At 45.4% G+C, this 21,233-nt stretch overlaps 1 protein-coding gene across 1 annotated transcript in view; it reads right to left on the bottom strand.

Moving 5' to 3' along the window:
* Nucleotides 1–987: 987 nt before the first annotated feature.
* The window catches only part of RBP2 (retinol binding protein 2), an 82,969-nt gene continuing 62,723 nt past the window's right edge, over nt 988–21,233 (bottom strand). The window contains exons 3-4 of the mRNA XM_085634531.1: nt 8,138–8,239; nt 988–1,227 (exon numbers count right to left, since the gene is read on the bottom strand). Coding sequence (XP_085490657.1) covers nt 1,174–1,227; nt 8,138–8,239 — 156 coding nt within the window. The 3' untranslated portion in view covers nt 988–1,173. The remainder of the gene's footprint in view (nt 1,228–8,137; nt 8,240–21,233) is intronic.

The raw sequence follows: 21,233 nt of genomic DNA, 5'->3' as shown, positions 1-21,233 counted from the left end.
ACAATGAGACATGGCTCAGCTTCAGCTGCACAACGCTTTCAAAAGTGAAAGCACACCACACATGAGGAAAGGAATGAAGAGAGCAGCGAGCTGCACCCCTCCTACAGCCCACTCCCCTCTTGTGATAACTGTTGCCACCCACTACCTCCTTCTCCATCTCAGCCTGCCCCGACCCCTGCCATTGAAATGAATGGAGTTCTGTGAACTCCTCCCAGGGCCATTTTGTAAACGCCCGAAAAGCATCCTTATTCCCTGCATTCGAACCGTGCACACCCCCTGCCATGAGCTCACTGCTGTAGCTTGGGCATGCAGGTTGAAAGATGATCTCGCCTGGCGGCACATGCGCAGCAGGACGTCTGCAGTTTATTACAGCTGCCTCATTAAAAGTAATAGAGCAGCCAGCAAGTAGAAATTTATTTTCAGCTGCTTGGTTTTTAAAATTAATTTCTTGCCTCTCCCTTCAGGCTCAGGATGGCAGGGCAACACCCCTTTTGCCCACTAAAAACAGCCATCCCTGCTAACTGGAAGTTCACTGCAAATAATAAATATATCTGTGTATAAGTGTGTGTGTGTGTGTTTATGTGTCAGCAGTTGTATATGTGCTCCCCCTCCCGCAAAAGAAACATTTCTAGAGACGCTAGGTAGCTTGTGAAGGCCTGAACACATGCATTTTCATTCCACTTTTAAAACTGATGCATTCAGACTGGGCTTTGATTAAGTTGAAGATATTGTGGGTGTGCATGAGGAATACTATATAGGGGCCTTGCATCTGTGTTACCTTTGGGGCATATACAGTGTTATTATGTAGCTGCTAGGTGATATGCAGCAGTACTGAAAACTCCTAAATGATGAATAAAGGAAAATATATAGAAATCTGCATTGATAAGTTTAAAGTAATTTCACCCATTAAGAGGCATTTGATATCTTTAACGTATTGGTTTCTATGTCTGTAGTTTTCTTGCAAGTAACAAATGATAACAGATGCAATTCAAGTAAATGTTTTATATTCAATGTTAGTAAAAAAGATGTAAACTTCTTAAACAGGTTTTAGATGAACTATGGTTGTATAGTTTTAAACATGTAATTGCTACAAAGCAACCGATGCATTTAAATGTGGACGTTTCAGACTGCCACTTCAGAGACAAAACATTGTGGAAGATGGACAGCTTCTGTTCACTGCTTCTTCTTGAATGTCTGATGACACACCTGATCTTCACAGGTCAGCTCCTGAAATGACAGAGACACTTGTAAGTACAAACCATATACAGCATGAGACTTTCTGAATTTGCATGTTAGAGCTGCCGCCTCATTCATCACATCTGGCGACTGAGACAGTATGGCATAATTGGCACGGCCAATGCAAAATGTGGATTTGTTGACATTTAAAATCTTTCACTTTTAGTGCAGGCCATGCAATTCAGTGCTACAGTACTATACCGAATAAATAGGTGCAGCTAAAGTATTCTTGCATTTTGGAAGTAACTACATCTTTCAGCCTGGTCATTCCAAGTCCAATTTAGGGAATCCTATTTGTTCTGGTTCATGTTCCCGTTATAGATGATGTTCCAGGTTAAGGAACCCCTCCTGCTTCACCCCATGAGAGGCCTCCGGCACTCCCTAGCTGCTTTGTGGTGGAGAACACCAACAGCCGTTGGAGCTGATTGCACCACCTCATTACAACCTATTACGTATTAAAAAAAAAAAGAGATGCTTGAAATGCTTGAAGTAATCTCAGCCATTGGTAATTAATTGGGTCTTATCCAAGTACGTTGTTATTTGGCACACTATGGCACCTCCGTTTGAATCCAGTCCTATGCAAATCAGTCTTGACCCTGCTATAATGGGAACAGTCTATTCCGAACTGCCAGTTCATGTCCTCCCTGAACCGAAACACAAGCAATCCAGGACTGGTTTCCCCCTTATTAGGGCTCATCAGCCAGATACAGCTTGGGTCCAGTGGCACAGTGGGCAAGGGACCCACATCTGGGCATACCCAACCCAGATAGGGCTTCACACTGAAGAATAAAAAAAGTGATAGATGGAATGTTAAATGAATCTATGACACTAGTGATTATTTGGGGCCACATCCCAGTCCATCATTATTTTTGCACACAATGTCACCTCAGTTTGGGCCCAGCCATATCCAATACAGTCTTTACCCAGCTCCAGTTGGAACATTCCAGCCCGAACTGCATGGCCATGTCCTCCCTGGCCCAGAACACAAGCAACACAGGACCCTTAATGGAATCTAAGATGTGTAATCATTACGCCCTCCTACTATTTTCTCCTATAAGAATGTACTCAGGAGGTCCCTGAGGGCTCTCTCTCCCCATGGTTCGCGATTGAGCCAGCCACAGAACCCTTGCCCCTAAACAACCACCGGGTGCACCTCCCCACCCGTCATAATGCGGATTCTCCATTTCAAAGATTGCGGTGTCATCCTGGCTGAAGCCCGCAAACAGCAGCGGCTCCACTACGACAACCATGCAATCATGATCTTCCCAGACTATACCCGTGAGGTCCAGGGTCAACGCTGATCCTTTGGTGAGGTTAAGCAAAAACTGAGGGCTCTCAACATCCAGTATCGGCTCCTTTTCCCGGCACGCAGGAGAGTGGTGTTCGCTAACAAAACCCTGTTTTTGACTCTCCTACTGAGGCCTGGGCGATGGAGGAGTGCCCCCTGCAGACCGGCGACTGGACTTCGCCCCTGGGGGGGCGAGCGGCGGACCAGTCCTTCCCATGCCTTTCGCCCCCCAAGCCGCAGCATACCGCCCCACAGGCACCGCGGACCGAGGCGGGCCCAGTCAGACTCCCCGCCGGGTCACTCCAGACAACCAATACTACTCTCTGGAGAATCTTCGGTTGGGAGGTGCCTGGAATGCGGAGGTGCTTCGCCCCGGCCTTCTCTTCTTGATCTTCCAGATACGGACCTCTCACGTAGCCCGACGCTCCTGAGAGACCCTGTCTGATCTCGCCCCTGCCTGCCGGGCTTAGCTCCGCAGCCGGAGACTGTGTTTAGACTCATACTACTTTCTTCTTCCCGATGGACTCGTTTATGTACATTCTGTCATGAGGAGGGGCCCTCCACGCTTCCCCAATCCCAAGCGTTTTAGTTTGGTTCTGTGTCAATTGTTTATTGTTAGGGCGACAGATGCTTCCGTTCCCGAAGAGTAGGGTGGGGGTGGGGAAGGGGATTGGGGACCGTTGTCCCCTGATTTTTGTTTTGTTTTGTTTTCGTTATTTCTTAGTTTTGCCACACCAGCACTCACATGGCACCCAGATTTGCACCCCGCGGAATACGTAGACTTCCCTCTGGACACTACACTGTGCCCTCAGGCGTCCCTTCTTGATGCAGGGCCTTCCTCTGGGACTCTATTGTCACGCCATCCCACCATGCCACAATGCCTGACACACCCCTACTAGGCACTTCTCTGTGCATCGTGTCTTGGAATGTTAACAGCCTCCTGGACCGTTTAAAGTGCATGGCTGTCTTGCGCTACGCGCAACGCCTTGGGGTGGACATATTACTGTTACAGGAGACACATTTGATGGGTAACCACTGCCCTTTTCTAGCGTGCTACGGATACGATAGGGCTTGGCATTCAGGGTTCACTCGAGGTTCCCGAGGGGTGGCGATCCTGGTGAAATGTTCTCTTCCCCTTGTAATTGTACAGACAACCCTTGATGCCCAGGGCACATTTGTGGCCCTCAGTGGCAAATTAAACGGTAGCCCCATCAACCTTGTGTCGCTCTATTCTCCTCCCTCACTGTTAACGGCGACACTAGCCAAATCCACCAACCTCTTGGCGTCCCTACCACTGGGTCCCACTTTCCTCGGGGGCGATTTTAATGCAGTCTCCTCACCTGATCTTGATACGACCGGTCCCCCTTCCCCTAGTAGAATCACACAGGCGAAGAAACTGAAGACCTGGTCCGAGTCGTTGGGTCTGTGCGATACATGGCGTATATGGCACCCACACTCTAAACAGTTTACACACACTTCGGCGGCGCATCACACGCAGGCACGCATTGATGCCATTTTTGTTCCATCAACAGATTGCCTCACGAATCAGGATTTCGCTATCCTCCCGCGCGGTATCTCGGACCACTCCCCGGTAAGGATTTGCGCGTCCCCACCCCACCTCTATGCGGCAAACATGGAGACTTAATGCCTGGTTCCTCCAAGACAAGGAGTTTTGGAAGGTGGTAAGACAGGAACTCAGACAGTATTTCCTCGCTAATGACGGAGTCGTCTCCTCTCCGGGCGTTCTGTGGGAGGCGGGCAAGGCCCCGATTAGGGGGGGTCGCCCAGGGCCAGCTTAAGCTCCAGCGGCAAGCTCAAGTAGAACAAATTACCACTCAGGAGGCGCAGGTTCTGCGCCTCGAACGTGCTTCCGTTCAATCCCCAGACACCCCTGAGGCCAGACTTCTTGCCCAGCTCCGGTCAGAAATCAAGCAGTTGTCGCTGGAGGTGGCCAAACTCCTTTGGCGTTCATCCTGGCCAGGGTGTATGGTTGGGGTGACAAAAATGGCTCACTCCTTCATCACCTTGCCACATACCCTAGGGCGAACCGCATAATTCCCGAGATCATGGTGCAGGATGGCTCGCTGTGCCATTCCCCAGAGGATATGGCACGTGCCTTTTCCTCCTACTACCACGAACTTTACGAGGCCAAATCTCCGTCCCTTTCTCTCACCGACATGGGGGAGGTCGGGGACGGCCTCCTCCCCAGCTTGGAACCAGTTAGTCAAGAGGACCTTGACCGCCCCATCACATGTGTCTAGATAGAGGAAGCGATTGTCCTTGTTTCCTCCGGCAAGACACCCGGCCCAGATGGCCTCCCTCAAGAGTACTACATGCAGTATTGGGATATTCTCACCCCCCATCTGGCGGGGCTGTTCTGGGAGGCCGTTGAGAAGGGCTCCTTCCCGCAGGAGACAGATATGGCCACCATTGTGCTTCTTCCTAAGTCCCAGCCACCCTCCCCACGATGTGCAGACTACCGCCCTATCTCCCTCATTAATACCGAGGTCAAATTGTTCGCCACAATCCTCACCCAAAGACTCAAGCCCCACCTGGCCACATTGGTCCATCCCAACCAATGCCGGTTCATGCCCTCATGTGGCACCAGGCACTGCCTCCGTAGATTGCAAACAGCCTTAGCACATCGACATCTTCTCACTCCGTATCTTGCGATTCTCCTGGTGGATTTTGAGAAGGCCTTCGCTTCGGTGGATTGGGGGGTTTCAGAGGATGTCCTTGATAAGATGGGACTCAGTCCCCGCTTTCGTGCCATGGTCAAGGTTCTCTACGCTTCCCCTCGGGCTTGTGTCGGCGAAAGGGGTTCCGTCGAAGCCCTTCTTGGTTTGCAGGGGTTTCTTGGTTTGCAGGGGAACAAGACAGGGTTGTCCCCTATCCCCCTTCTCTTCGCCTTGGTGATGGAGCCCTTGGCATCCATGATGCGGTCTTTCGGGCATGTGCGGGGCTGGCAGTGGCCCAACACCGAACCAGACAAAATTGCACTCAATGCAGATAATGTCCTCATCTACTTGGCAGATCCCGGCCGGTCAGGACCCCATTGTCTCCGAATTCTGCATTCCTTTGAACGGGCCTCCAGCCTCCGGTTGAACCCTGACAAGTCAGTTCAGGATTCCCTCCTCCTGTTCCGGAAATGTTTTGACTGGCAATCCAATATTCCTCAACGCCGTCAAGCCTTCAAATATCTGGGGAAATGGATGACTTTGCTCCCTGAGCTCAGCTGGGCCCTCAACATCGCTCCCCTGGTGAAACGGGATTAAGGCGGACCTCCAGAAGTGGCAATCATTGCCCCTGAACCCTATGGGGAGGGTCGCCGTATCAAAATGATGGTGCTCCCCCACTTCCTCTACATTCTACAAAACACCCCCGTGGGCTTTCCCAGGGACTGGTTTCGTGAACTTGATAGCATGGCCAACAAAGTTTCTGTGGCGGAAAGGTAGGGCCCGGCTGGCACTGTCTGTAGGATGTCCTCGTTTGATGGGGGCCTGGAGATGGCCCATCTTCACTTGTATTATCTGGCCACGCGACTTCTCTCCATACATGATTGGTTCAAATGGGGATGGTCATCTTACAGGCTTGAGGTTGGGGAATTGGGCCTTGCCAGGATTCAGGCTATGATGTACGGGCCCCTATTCCTTCAAGCCTACCGGAGGTAACGCACTCTGTGTTGCTGACCTGGCGGGCTGCACTGCGACACACCAAATGGACACACACATTGACCCAATGTACACCCTTGTGGCAGGGGTCCTGGCTCAAGGAAGTTAGCGTGTTGCAGGGTTTACGGGCTTGGGACCTTATAGGCATTTCACAGCTAGGCGATGTGTGGGTGGGGGATCACATGTGGTCCCTTGGAGACCTTCAAAACAGATATTCCTTGCATCAATCACAATTCAATAGGTACTTGCAGCTGCGCCACGCCCTCCACACACACCTTGCAGCAGGTACACGTCTTCCTGACCACAGCCCACCTGAGGCTCAGATTATGTTTGGGGACCTGGGGAAGGGTGGCATCTCCCGCATTTACCGTGCACTGATCAACAATACCCCCACCTCCCTGGACCGACTGCAGGCTCAGTGGGAGGGTTGGGTGGGCACCTTGGATGAGGAGGATTGGCGTGACACCCTTATGGCTCCTAGGACGGTCACCGTATCCGCTAGGCTATGCTTGGTACAACTATATTATTTACATGCTGCATATCTCACCCCGGTGCGCCTTCACCGAGCTGGGCTTAGCCCAACCTCCATTTGTACTAGAAGTGGCCATGATCCTGCTGACTTCCTCCATGTGGTGTGAGCATGCCCCCCCCCCGTGGAGCGGTTTTAGGGGGAGATTGAGGAGGAACTAACCGAGGTTTTAGGGTGGGAGGTCCCTCATGACCCAAAGCACACGACCCTGGGCATCACTGATGGGTTGGATGGGTCTCGGAACGAGAAGTTGTTTTTCACTACAGCAATGGTGGTTGCCAAAAGAGACATCGCAGCCTCCTGGAAGCTCTCTGAACCTCTGAGTGTTAGACGATGGAGGGCTGGGGTGAACTGGTGCGCCACGCAAGTGAAGGTTCTGTATGAGGCACGTGGATGTCCCAAGAAATATCGTAGGGTTTGGGGAACATGGTTGGGGGTGTGGTTTAGTCATGAAGGGAATGTCCAATTTCATATTCCTCTGTCTTTATCAATGTCTGTAAACCGGGTGGTTCTAAATCCTTTTCTTAGCCCTAGATTTTCATGGCGTTGTGCTGTATGGCTGGTGTATTCCTCTATTATGTCAAAATCAATACAAATATGTTTATCAAAAAGAATGTACTCAGGAAAAAATGCCCAGTAAATTCTGCAAGTATTTCCTAATTTTCACATTGGTGCTGAGGTCCATTAGGGTGGCAGACGTAAAGTCCTCTGCCACCCTGATGGACGGAGTACCATTCATCACACTATAGATTAGCCCCACAGACACCTAAACGAAAGACAGACCACAACACAACCCATTATTGTAACATGAATCAGACTGTGACCTAGCACTGAAACTCTTAACTGATTTGAAAGTCATCCTGACTAAAAGAATTGCTAGGAGGCCAAAACAATGGAAGACTGTGCAGCATACAATGGAAATAACATAACACGTGTCCTCCATTTGCTCTTCTGGGCATTTCACTTACACACAGCATACCACATTTCATAATAATTGTTAGAAAGGGTGTAGCGTAAAGTCCAGAGGAATCACATAATAGAATCCTTGGTTTTACGTCACTAGCATGCGGTGCAGTGCCACTGCATTAGCTTTTTGCATCAATTAATAAAACTCTGTTGAGGCAGGATACATGGTGCTTTGCTGGCTGAAGCCCTCTACTGCCAGACCTAAAAAGCAGTTATTATTATTTTTTTAAACCTACACATAAATGCTTGGTTTTCACCAATTTTCCTCTTCCATGAAACATTTTCCCTAATTTGTTTGCTGGCTTAAACCTAGGATTTGAGATGTCCTTTGCGTTCTTCTCTACAGAGTGGCATGCAAGATCTAGCCTCGTCATGGCCCATAAAATAAGGCAAAGGCATCCCAATCTTCACACAACATTGGTTACTTTCTGCTAAAGTACAACTTACCAAGTGCAAAATATCTCCTTCAATCCAGTGCTTCCAGCCTCGGTTATTTTTCTCACCTTTCTGTACGCAGATTAGTTTATCATTATCCCAGGTCACAATCGACTATAATAATGAAAAAGAAACTGAATTAAAAGCAGAACCTCCCACGTTGTTTCTGCATCCAGCATTACCACAGCAGCCTTAGTGTTTTGATTTAGATAAAAATGTATGGATTGTGGCTCCTAGTCTGGTCTCAAATTAATAAAATTTTCAATATCCAAATCCCTTTTTCTCTACCTAACATTTTTTTAGGCTCCTTAGCACCTTCTTGGCCTTACCCAACTCCTAATCCCTCCTTAATTGACTTGTTATTAGCTATAGCCCTTCATTTAATAACTTCCAATTGGAAACAAGTTGAAAAAGTTACTTTCAAAGCCTGGTGGAATGCTGTTTGTTTTCATCATAGATTGGATACAAGTAATGTTTCTCCTTTATCCTTATCTATTAAAAGAGATCTTTAAGGCTCCCTTTATCCACTTACCTAACTGATATAACTTCTAATTCCGCCACTATAGTAAATACTCCAGATGAAGTCAGAAAGCCTTCATAAATCCTTTGTTGTCTTTTTAAGCTTAGTTCTAAGTATACACCTTGAATGACTCCTTTTTTTTTCAATATTGTATTTTATGAATTTATGATTACAGTATATTTATTACAGTTCTTGTATATGAAATAAAATCTCAGGTTCCGATAATATTTGTTATTTATATTGGATCTTTTTCCTCCTTATCCCCCGACTCCCTCTCTTGCTTTTTCTTGTTTATTATTAATAGGTTTGTTGTTTTGGTTTCATTATATGATGTTTCTCCTATATGATGTTACTTCTGTTTGTATGCTATGATTTTTTATCTTCAATAAACCTTAAACTTAAAAAAAAAAAATATATGGATTGAACCAGAACATTTGTTTTTGTAGTCATGTCGCTAGCCAGAAGAAAGCCGATGTGATCTCCTATGTATAATGGACTGAGCCACAGATGCTAACCTTTTTGCAATAATCTTGGTGAATAACTCATAATCCCTATTTAAAAGGCTTATGGGATGATAGGAGTTAATGTCACACTCTGGTTTATACTTGTTAAGAAAGCTTACCACAACGGATTCAGTAAAGGTGCCGGGTATAGTGCAGCCAGAAAGAATCTGGTTGGGAAGACGCAGTAGCAATGGACATAACTGAGGCAAAAAAATCTTGTAAACCTTTAAAGGAATCCCGTCCTTACCACTAGCATCAGCCAAGGCGATGATTTTCTCACCTTTTGCACCTCTCTTATAATTATTGGAGCTGACATATTCTCTACCTGATCAGTCGATAGTTTTGGAATATCAATTGCATCTAATCACTTCATTATGACCTCTGGAGAGGAGCTAATATAATCTAGTATAATGATCCCATAACACATCTGCAATTTACTGAGTTTGTGAGAAAATCATGCCAGTCGTCGGGCCTCGAATCGTCTTAATAACATTGGCTTTGGCTTTACATTTGATGAACCAGGCTAAAAATTTGCCTATATGCTCATTTTCCTCACATCTCTTCTGGAGGCATGAGTTGTGATTAACTATTTCCCTAAAAATAAAGAAATCCTGAAATGCTTCTCTAGCCTGAGCTAGCTCAATCTTCATGTGTGCTGTAGCACCACGGCCATGCGCTTTGGCTGCATCATTCAAGGCAGTCTGAAGTGTAGAAGGTTTGGCCTTCTTCAGCTGTTTCTGCTCTGTCTGAAAGGAGATAACCTGACCTCTAAAGCAAAGCCTTCAGAGATTCCCAAAACATAAAGTAGGAAGCGGTGCCCAGATTGAAATTCCTCAAGTGTTTGGCGTATCTGTGCAACCCATAGTTCATTTGCGAGCAGCGCTTTGTTAAAGACCCGTCTGTAAATCTGAGGTGTTGTAACTAAAAGATCAATATCTAATTAAATAATAACAGAATGATCTGAGAATGCATTACTTGATATTGCAGAATTCGCCAAGCGAGTTAAATGAGAGGTCAGAAAGAAATCTATGTGCGATGCTGAGCTGTATCTTTTAGAATGACAGGAATACTGCCGCTATTGAGGGTGTTACGCCCACCTAGGGTCAACTAGAGCATAGCCGCGCATTAGAGTATGCAAGACCCTTATCGATTTGGGTTTATTTTGAAATGTATTCGAACAGAATGAGTCAAGAGCGGTGTTCTGAAGAGGGTTAAAATGTCCCCTCCACTATTAATTGACTGGTTGGCTGTTTTAAAACCTCGTGAATGCCTTGCAATGCCCAAGGGAATCTTCTATAGGCCGGTAATAGCTTAAAAAATCGAATAGTTCATTCTGTATTTTGGACTTTCCCAAAAGCCGGGGGTCACTAGGATCTTTGACTGCTCCAAGTATTTCACATTGAAGTGCTTTTGAAATTAAAATCGCCACCCTACGAATCGAAGCTTGTGATGAAGCAAACAAGGTGTGTTGGATATAATTGGGCAACCTGAATGACCGGGTCTGGTTTTTCAAATGCGTTTCTTGCAAAAATATTACATTTACGTGAATTGGTAACCCCCACACAGTAAGTACACACACACAAGTAGCCCCCCCCTTCCACCTTGTACCACCATTCTGAAACCCCTCCACCCAGAGACAGTCTCCCCAGAGAACCTTGGCCGCCTCAGGTCCTCCCCCCGGAGTTGCCCAGTGAAACCCCCCCGCCCCGCCCCCACCCACCCACACATTGCAGTGTGCCTTGGAGTGGCACACATAAACTAACCAACGCAGGAGTTGACCACCCCCACTGAACACATTCTCTCGGGAAGGCAGAAGCAGGATTTAAACCAGTTAAAGACAATACAACAGTACTATGCTCCTATAAAATAAACAAGCATGCTTAAATAGAATCAAGTTGCCCTTTTACTTACTACAGATGTCAATTATTTGACTCCTTCATCTGTACTCAACTGTTGTCACAGATCTTGGGCTTGTTTCATTGAGCTGAGTATCTGAAACTGGCCTTTAAATAGCACATTAAGTTTAGATTGCTGTGCTATAACTGCTTGAATTCCACAGGGCAGATTTACAAGCCCCTTGCATCATTTTTGCGCCGCTGTTGCGTAACTTTTCATGACGCAGCAGTAGCATAAAAAATGCGGCCCATTTACAACGTGACGCATCTAGGGAGATGCGTCACGTTGTAAAGCTCTGCGTCACATTATACCTGCGTCAGGTACAATATATGCAGGGTGGGCGTTCCAACGCAAAAAAGCCTCATAGAAGTGACGCAGTGAAATCTACATGATTTCACTGCGCCACTTCTAGGACGCCACTGCGTCAAATTCTTACGCCTGCTTGAAGCAGGCATAAGGAGTGACACAGCACAATGATGATAGGCCTCCCCCTGCATTGCAGGAGTTTCATCCTGCTTGCGACACCACTCCAGCAATGCGTGACATTTGCGTCAACAGATGCGTCAGAAATTCTGACGCATCTGTCAATCCTTGCGCCATGGTACGCCGCATTGTAAATACAGCGCATCCATAGTGGCGCAATAGTTTCTAATGGTGGCGCAGGGAAAGTGACGCATCTTTATAGATGCGTCACTTTCTTGTAAATCTGCCCCCACGTTTTTTAAATAATTCAGTCATGGCTTTAAACTCTCGGTGGCATTGAGCGGCCTGAGCTGACATGTCGGGGAAAAAAGCCCGGTAAAGTGGGTACTGCTGGCCTCCCGAACCACACAAGTAACGACCCGCTGACCTGCTTAGAGGTAAACTTACCCCACATACTACTCACCAATTTTGCCATGCCTGCAGTGGTGGCTGGTGGAATTTGAAACTGGTGGCGTATGCAGAACCTCATTGACAGATTTCTAACTCTATCCTCGACTGGGCTCCCCGATAATTTTAAGACCAAGCATTGGTTTTTGGTGTATTGATCAGCTGCTCTCCCTTTTGTTATTGAGTAAATCATGATCCTCAAAACATTTGTCTATAATAAATTAACCTCATAAACCATTCACATACCAGGCGATGGAGAGAGAGTGAGCCTTTAACACTGAGCGTTTGAGTTGTGTTCTAACAGAGGCCATGTTTAAACTCAGTTACTCAGATTGAACAGCATTGCAAAACGTGTGCTGGCTTCCCCTTTACATCAGGTAAAAGAAAAAAAACACGACGAAAGTGAAATGGGAAATACATCTGGGATAAAGAAGTCAAGTCTCGCGCTCACAAAGACTCCTCTGTCCATAGTTATTGGGCAAGTGCGACCCTTTTTCAGTTCTACACAAACACCGTCAGCATTATTTATTTTACAATGCATATAATTCTCCGATTCGCGGCACTTCCCGGTCGCGGCACTTAATATTCGCGGGGGTGGGGGGGAAGAAATCGGAGGGGGGTGTCACGCGGGTGTTGCAGGGGAGGGGGGATGTAAAAAGAAAATGAAAAGTTAACTTACCTGACCGGGTCTGCCTCTGCTGCTCGGCCGGTCCCGCGCCGTCCCTGCTGCTTCCGAACACAGGAACTTGCATGCTGCTCCCTCCCCTCCTGTAAAGCCAATCACAACGCTGCAATGGCAGCGTTGTGATTGGCGCTGAGTCCGGGGCAGCACCCAGCCGGGCACCAGTAGGGACGTCATTTTCTCTATGTAGGCTGCATGCAGCCTACATAGAGAAAATGTAGAGAATGCATGACTGCTTTGGTCGGCCCCCAGGGCCGACCAAGCAGTCTGGGCACTTAGAGTGGTGCAAGCCACTCCTACCTGGCCCGCCCACACGCCCGCCCCCAAACAGGCATACCCTCCCGCGGGAGTCCCGCCTCCCCCGAACCAGGCATACCCCTGACGTCTGCTTTCTCGCAGCGCAAGAAGCAGGAAATAAAATTGTATTTTAAATACCATTTTATTTTCTTCTTCTGGCGCTGTGAGAAAGCAGTAGGGTGGCGCCCCAACGCCCTAATGGAGCGGCCGCCACTGGGAGTGCCCAGGGTAAATTTAGAGCTCAGGGTGGGATTGGGTTTTGGGGTGCTAAGGGTAATTCTAGGGTTCTGGGTAGGTTTGGGTTTTGGGGTGCCCAGTGTTTAGGGTTGAAGGTGGGTATGGGTTTTGGTGTGCGAAGAGTAATTTTAGGGTTCAGGGTGGGAATGGGTTTTGGGGTGCCTAGGGTAATTTTAGGGTTCAGGGTTGGGTTGGGTTTTGGGGTGCTAAGGGTAATTTTAGGGTTCAGGGTGGGTTTGGATTTTGGGGTGTCTGGAGTAATTTCAGGGTTCAGGGTGGGTTTGGATTTTGGGGTGTTGGGGTAATTTTAGGATTCAGTGTGGGTTTTGGTTTGGGGTGCCCAGGGTAATTTTAGGATTCAGGGTGGGTTTGAGTTTTGGGTGGTAAGGGTAATTTTGGGGTTCAGGGTAGGTTTGGATTTTGGGGTGCTAAGGGTAATTTTAGTTTCTTGTGGGGTATGACTATTGGGGTGGTAAGGGTAATTTTAGAATTTTAGGGGGTATGGTTATTGGGCTACAAAGGGTAATTTGGGGTGTGTCTGGAGTATTTAAAAAATATATATACATATCTGTTATTGCAGTAGATTTATTCCAACGTTACATGGTCCAAATAATATATATATATATATATATATATATATATATATATATATATATATATATATATATATATATATATTTATACATATATATATATACCATTACTTACCATAACCACTTTTACCAAGTATATGCCTTTAAAACGCATGCCTTTGCGTTGGAATGGCATGAGTGGTAAAGGCATATGCGATGTAAAAGTGTGTGTTGTACTGGTAACACGTTGTAACAGCACTTGCATTGTTACAACCTCGTTGTAATGGCAAGCGTTGTGTTGGCATGCAATGTAACATCATAGATTCGTACACATCCACTCCTGCATTTGCAGAATCTCCTTTTTGATCATCTTTGCATGATCTACCCAGTATAGTCTCTCTTGTTGCTCCGATCATTAGGCTACTACTTTGTTTAAGAGCAACCTAAAGCTCTTAAAATTTACCTATATATGCGATCAGCCATTACTTTACACTTCCATCCCATGAGCTAATCAGATGTCCTTGCTTATGCAGTTGTCTAGCAATAGCCAATCAGTGGACAGACGGTTCACCTGATTCATGGGCCTATTCAAGGTACCTAAAATAGCACTATCTAGCATGCAAATGATGTTTCTTTCTGCCGTTTTCCATCTGCAGATTGCATGCTGTCTCAAAACTTCACTTTGTTCCTAAATCCCTGCTTGTAAATTTAGACCTTGACTTAAAATTTCCGATCGTCTCTCCTTTTTCCTTTGAATGGCCCTCTCCCTACGCTCCATCCTCTGTGTGCCTTTCCTTTCTGAGCAGAGCCTACTCTAATTCAAGTGCATGTTTGTCCTAACTTCTAATATTGCATTTCTGTAAATTGTCCACACCTCATCTCAACGATCACATCCTGTCCTTTTTTGAAAATCATTCCCTGAAATTTAGCACTACCGAATCTCTTGTAGGTCGTCTACTAATCCCACAATCTTTTGCATGAGTCCAAGTACTCCCCAAACAATGATCACATTGAAGTCTTAACCCCTTCAGTGCCCCGCCCTTTCCCCGCCCTGTGCCGGGCGTTACATTAGCGGGCGGGGTCCATGACGAGATAGTCTCGTCATGGGCACAGCGCAACCGTGCTCCATGACGAGACTATCTCGTCATGGGCATAGAAGAGGTTAATAATTCAATCCGCCACAAAGACACTGAAGTAAATGCATGGAATGGTCTCCTTCATAGCACAAGACTAATTCCAATAAAGAACAATAACCACACTATTAACAACTAATCTTGGTTTCCTGAGCAGCATGCTGCCTGTTGTAAAGTGCTTCAATGCCCCATCAGGGGTAGTAAATGCTATATAAATGCAATTAAAATACAGAGAAGAACTGCTTGAAGGCCTCGGGTTGGTCTACCTGATGTGGTGTCAAGTTACAGTAAGGCCTGCACAATATTATATCTGCCGAAAAGCTATGTAGACGTTTGCTCACTAAAACATATCAAATTTAAAATATGGGCATGTGGGTTTTGTTAATCCTGACTTAACTTTTACTATGGCAAAAAGTTTCTTATATAGCTTTGGCTGTCTGTTTGTGGGTTGGTCACCCTTTCCATAAATATTCGCTGCTGCAAAAATGCAATCAGATTCTTGAGTATTTAAATATTTCAAAGTATCCGTCAAGAACTGCTTTTTAAACTTTGGTTTTTAAAATGTAGTTTCTATATGCTATAAAATGCAGTTTTTCCCTCGGTTTTCCCAAATTTCTAGCAAAGTGCTCACTCCATGAATGTCGCAAACAACTGTTATGATCATTTTCAAAATTTATCAGTATCAGGCGCTACTGTTGTATGTGGGCCCACAGATTTGAACATGGCCTTTTGATGAAAGGGGCACAAAACAGCTGTCTCTGTGCCACCACATATAGTTCTAGCTCCGCCTGATTGTCCAGCTTGTGATACAAATTAAGGGGAAATCCTTTTAATCTCAGACTCAATAACGAGCAATTTGGGTTATCCTCCAGACTGCTCTGACCTTATTTTGAGATCAACCTATAGGTCTGTCAGATGGACAACTGACACCTAGAAGGTGGTTAAGACAGATGTACCAAGCTCTACCTCTTCTCCTCTTTGGTTTCCTGTTACTTTTTAAGGTTTATGCCAAAATATATCTGTCTACTTCAAGCATGCCAACCTCCTTACACTCAATGTCTGGATGTGGAGATTCTGTTGTTACTGTTCTAGTGCATTTCTTTCTAAATGTTGTTGAGCCACTTAAAGGAATTTCCCGCTTGCTGTAAGAACTAGGTCTGAAAAACAGAGATTGCACTCCAAGAAGAACCCCTCCTCTGTCTCCACTGTAATATCCTGTTTCAATGTTCTTTTAGCACAATGACCTAATTTCAAGCATGTGGGGCTTGAGTTTGACTATTGGCATTTGGTGTCGTGACTGAGTGGAGGCTTCATCGTTTCTAGTGTCAGTACCATCTGTTTAACCATGTCTTCAGGGTCATGCTTCCTCTCATCCTCCCAGTTGGAGGCTCTTGTCTACAGACGAGATCTGTACGTCATAAATGCCTCTTTCAGCTTCCAGAATGGTATTTAATCAATCAATCATCGCATTTATATAGCGCGCTACTCACCCAGAGGGTCTCAAGGCGCTGGGTGAGGGGGGTCCGCTACTGCTCGAACAGCCAGGTCTTGTGTTGCTTCCTGAAGGCGAGGTGGTCCTGGGCCAGGGGGAGGTGGGTGGGGAGGTAGGAGTAGGACCGTCCCCCTGTGGTGGCTCTTCGGATGCGGGGGACGGCGGCGAGGGCGTGGCTGGTCGATCGAAGCTGGCGTTTGGGAGCGTAGAAGTTGAGGCGGCTGTTGAGGTATCCTGGGCCTTGGTTGTGTAGGGCTTTGTGTGCGTGGGTGAGGAGACGGAAGGTGATTCTCTTGTTGACCGGGAGCCAGTGCAGGTCTCTCAGGTGTCCGGAGATGTGGCTGCGACGGGGGATGTCCAGGATGAGTCGTGCTGAGGCGTTCTGGATCCGCTGGAGTCTCTTCTGGAGTTTGGCGGTGGTTCCGGCGTAGAGGGAGTTGCCATAGTCGTTTAGAAGTTAATACTCCTTCCATTGAATCATCACTCTTCTCCCGAAGTAGCGCTGTGCTTCCTTGCTCGTGGCCTTTAGATCCTACATCCTCGGGCATCCCTTTACCATCTACAGCTTTTTCTGCTAGCGTTTTTCCAGTTTGCTGTGTAAAAACATCAGGCCCCTTGCAATTGGTGTACAACCCAGGCACGCCTCCGGGTGGACATTAAGGGCAAGGCACCTTCTAGGGCAATGGTTCTCACATTCTTTTGACATATGTGGGTCTCCAATGAATCACTGCTGAAAGCTGGGGACCCAACATAAGCAATTTCTACTATTAGAAACTTTAAAAATTTCACAAAAAATACACAAGTATAAAACAAACAAACAAATTATAGAATATTGGACTTTATTTACAACAAAATGACCGCACGCTGCGTCCAAGCTGTTTTGCTGCGCCGAGCTGTGTCATTTTAAAACCACAGGGATGTGTAATATTTACAACAATATGATGCATCCCTGTGCTTTTATCCTGCACTGGCGCACAATTGGCTACCATGCGACAACGCAGGCACCCTTGCATCATGGTGCAAGGGTGCCTGTGCTGCGGGGATGATTGTTTTTGTGCAGGAAGGGACACCTTCCTGTACAAAACCAATAATTGATGGCATTTCCCCTTTTCTATGTGTGCTGCAGAATGCAGCTCACATAGAAAGAGGTAGGAAAAAACGAGGAAAAATAAAAGTATAAAAAAGTATCTATCCTCGTTGCACCTCCCCATGGCACGTCCCTTTCGCGCAAAGTGATGCTTAAAAAGTGGCCATATTTACAAGGCCAGGAAAAGTCATGCAGGGTGGCTTTGGTGCCCTTGTAAATATGGGCCAGCACACTGCGCTGTGTCAAAAACAGTAACGCACCAGCGGCGCAAGGGGCTTGTAAATACGCCCCATTATATTTAAATCAGAAACAAAAAATAAATTAAAAAAATCGAAATTTTAATGGTAATGTTGGAGCTTTTAAAAATGTGGTCTCATTTCTGAAAGACAAACATTTTTGCTAGATATTAGCATATCAATGTGTCTTTTGTCTCCTAAAGCGTTGTCTTTTTGTCAGCGCATACCAATGTGTCAACTGAACTGAGGCCACCAGTCTTCCACATCCCATTTTGTTTACTCTGCTTGGGCTGCTCCTACAACTCAAATATAAATGCCGTGGAGTGGGTGTTGCAGACTTCCAGAGGGGTGGGAGGTGGTGGTGGAGGGGGGAGAGGTCGTGGACTCCAGATTAAGAACCACTTTTGTAGGACAATCGCTCGGAAATGTAAAAATGCCCCTCGAGCCTCCCACACACAGAATTACGGACATGGTCACCCATCCAGGATGCCACTGTTGAAACTATAGACACACTGATTATCTGCACAAGGTGCAAGCTTTACGAGTATTTCTCAGGCAGTCAAGGTGAGTCATTGATCATAAGATAAGGTTGTTACGAGGCCTTGAGTAGATATTGCAAGTGCCAACACAGCAGTCACGTGTGAGAGTGAGGACAAGTTGAAGTGCTGTACATAGAGGGCGTGACTTGACTTGCATCATGAAAGTTACACCAACCTGCTGCAAGGTGGTGTTGCAAGCATGCTCAAAGTACAAGATGAGATCAGTACTACTGAGGAGAAGCGATTTAACTGCACAATCAGTCATTCTTGCCTTAGAAGATTGTACCGTGATACTGGTGCATGGAGGGGAAGGGCAATTAAGTTTATCAGATGAGTGGTGCAACACCAGCCAAATGGGGCACAAACAGAGCCAGTTAATATCTGAGAATTGTGTAAATACCTGCATGAATGACTACCTGCACGAATGACCACAGACGATAAGAGCTCATGGAAGCAACAAAAATCGAAGAGAGAGTGCCGCCGAGGCCAAGAAGAGGCAGACCTTGGAATGGAATCGGTGATGCCACTGCTGTGTTGCAACTCAAATATATACTTCCAGAGAACCCAGTATCAGTCTTTTGCTATCCACACTGGGACATCAGACTATGAAAGTGGACCCTTACGTAGATTCATGAGTTTCATGGTCCATGGTCTTTCTACCATGGCTGCAACCTTGACTCAACCAAAATGGCTCAACATTCCATAGTAAGCTAAATATGGACTGCAAATGTTGTGTACCTGTTCCTGTCTGGGTTTCTGAATCCTACTCTGGATCTGCGAACCCTGCCCCAAAAATTTTTGGGAGTTGGTGGCTTTGGGGCATCCCAATTTAGCCCTCGATTCTTTAAGTGACCTTTTGTATTTATTTTTAGGGCACAGAGACCATGCCCCAAGACCTGAAATGGCACCTGCAAGAGATCATGGCATAAAAGTAAAATGTTAGCCATGGAAATGCCTTTGCTTGCTTTGGTGTAAATCCATTCAGAAAGTTTTGAGAAATTGGCATTTACAAACATTTGAGGTGTGCTTGAGAGGGTAACAAAAGTTTAGAACTATTTGGACTGTTAGTCTGCTGAGGTATGTGAATCTGCCGATGACTACACAAAAATAAAACCAACAAGTAACACCTAAAAGCACAAGCTCAATACAAAACACCTATTAAAAAACTGCATATTCATTCTTGTCTCATTGATAGTGTTATTGGATATGTAATAAGACGTGCAATATTGTTTATATCATTTGTAATTTCATGTGTCGCATCACATCAAGAGTAAGCTCATGACTGTTGAATTTCGCGTGCAAGCTATGGCTTTCATGGCTGTTGTGTGAGTTATGAATTGCAGAGCTAAACATAAGTTGAAAATGTCGGTGTTTTCCGTTTTTAATTTCCATCCATAAGTCAATAATAAAACCATAATTTTGATATAAATGTTAACTCCTAAAATAAGCCAGAAAGACAGTCAAACATCTGCAAAACAATGCTCCGATCACACAAATAAAACAAAGTATCAAACATTGGTATCTTACAATGACACTTTGCCCCATCATGAAAACAAAAACCATTATGAAGTTAAATAGATTAAATGTACTAAGAATGTACAAAAAAAGTAAATGTGTAAAACGTCATGAGGGATTTTAGAGAACAATGTTGAATGAAGCAGGCACAGCAGGACTGCAGTCTTCGTGGAGATGCCCATGAGGGAGTGTAAGGTCACCCAGTGGTGAACAACTACAACATTGCCAGAGATTGTGGTTTGTATTTGGGAGAAGATAGAATGGAAAGAGAAGATCCATGGTATATCTTTCTATATTTGTCAAGAGAAACCAAAGGAGAAGATTATTACTCGGAGATGAAATAGAGAATGAGAAAGGCAGAAGACCACGCTCAGACCCTTTATTGCTTTCCACAAAGAAAAGGGTTGGTGTAGATTGGTCAACATGATTGGTGTGGTAGGAGATTGACTGTTCAATAATGGATCCTGTAATCCCAGGGAGGAATTTGAAGTAGATTTGGGTGGTCAACAGAGTTGAATTCCAAGAATAGATCTAGTGGAATGAAAATGAATGATGCTGTGCTATGTTTAGGCTATCTTGTTTTAGGTTTCAACCTTTACTGTTAAAACACCACCAACCACTGGGAAGCACCTGCATAAACTAAAATGCAATCCAAAGAAAGGAAAGTTAGAGAGAATTAGTATTTTTCTTTATTTTTTTTCTGAAGGGGCCAATACAAGCTAACTTTGTTATACAAGGTAGCAACAAGAATGACTGGTCTAAGTTTATTCTGATTGAGATTGTTGTTTAGGAATGTCATCAAAATATTGTTTCAACTTCCTGTTGATTCCTACAGTTTAGTGTGCTTGGATTAAAGATGCAGAGTTTTGGAAGCATGCTTTAGGTCTGATCTAATTATTTTATGCTGTGGAGAATCTAGAAATATATTAAAATTACATTTGATCTTTTGTCAGTGTTGAACTCTTTCACAGAATGACGAAATGGCTAACTCATATGAATCTTGGCCAATATGTACTATCACATTTACACACAGCACAGACAGAATGGGTAAAATCCTTTCATACATCAGCCCTCTTTAATCTGTGCGTCTTTCCCTCGGATACCGGAGCAACTGCCCGACTTCCTGATCCACTCCTATTAGGATCTACTCTGAGAAAAATCAGCAATTATATGAACAGGAACCTGCTGAATGCCGGTTCTTTGCCAAGACTCACATAGGCATTAGCCGCGTGACTAAGTTGCTAGCCTAAGTTGCAGCATATTCTGAGCCGAATTGTACGTGCCTTCACTTGATTCGCATACAACACACGGCTGGTCAGGCTGGTCTGGCCATGCATTAAATATTAGGTGCTCACATACCTGTTCTGATGATAATCTCAAGCACATGAGATCAAAATGCCATAGAAAAACCTAACTCCTTATTTTATTATGTAACAAATTGTCTAAAAGGAGTCTATTTTCTTGTTGTTTAAATGTATGCATGTTTCAATGTCTTTCTCACTCACCACAGCATGCTTTTTTTTACTTAA

Source organism: Triturus cristatus, chromosome 11 (genome assembly GCF_964204655.1).
Source record: "Triturus cristatus chromosome 11, aTriCri1.1, whole genome shotgun sequence".
NCBI classification, from domain to species: domain Eukaryota; kingdom Metazoa; phylum Chordata; class Amphibia; order Caudata; family Salamandridae; genus Triturus; species Triturus cristatus.
The sequence above is the reverse complement of the archived record's forward strand: the minus strand, read 5'-3'. Positions and strand labels throughout refer to the sequence as shown.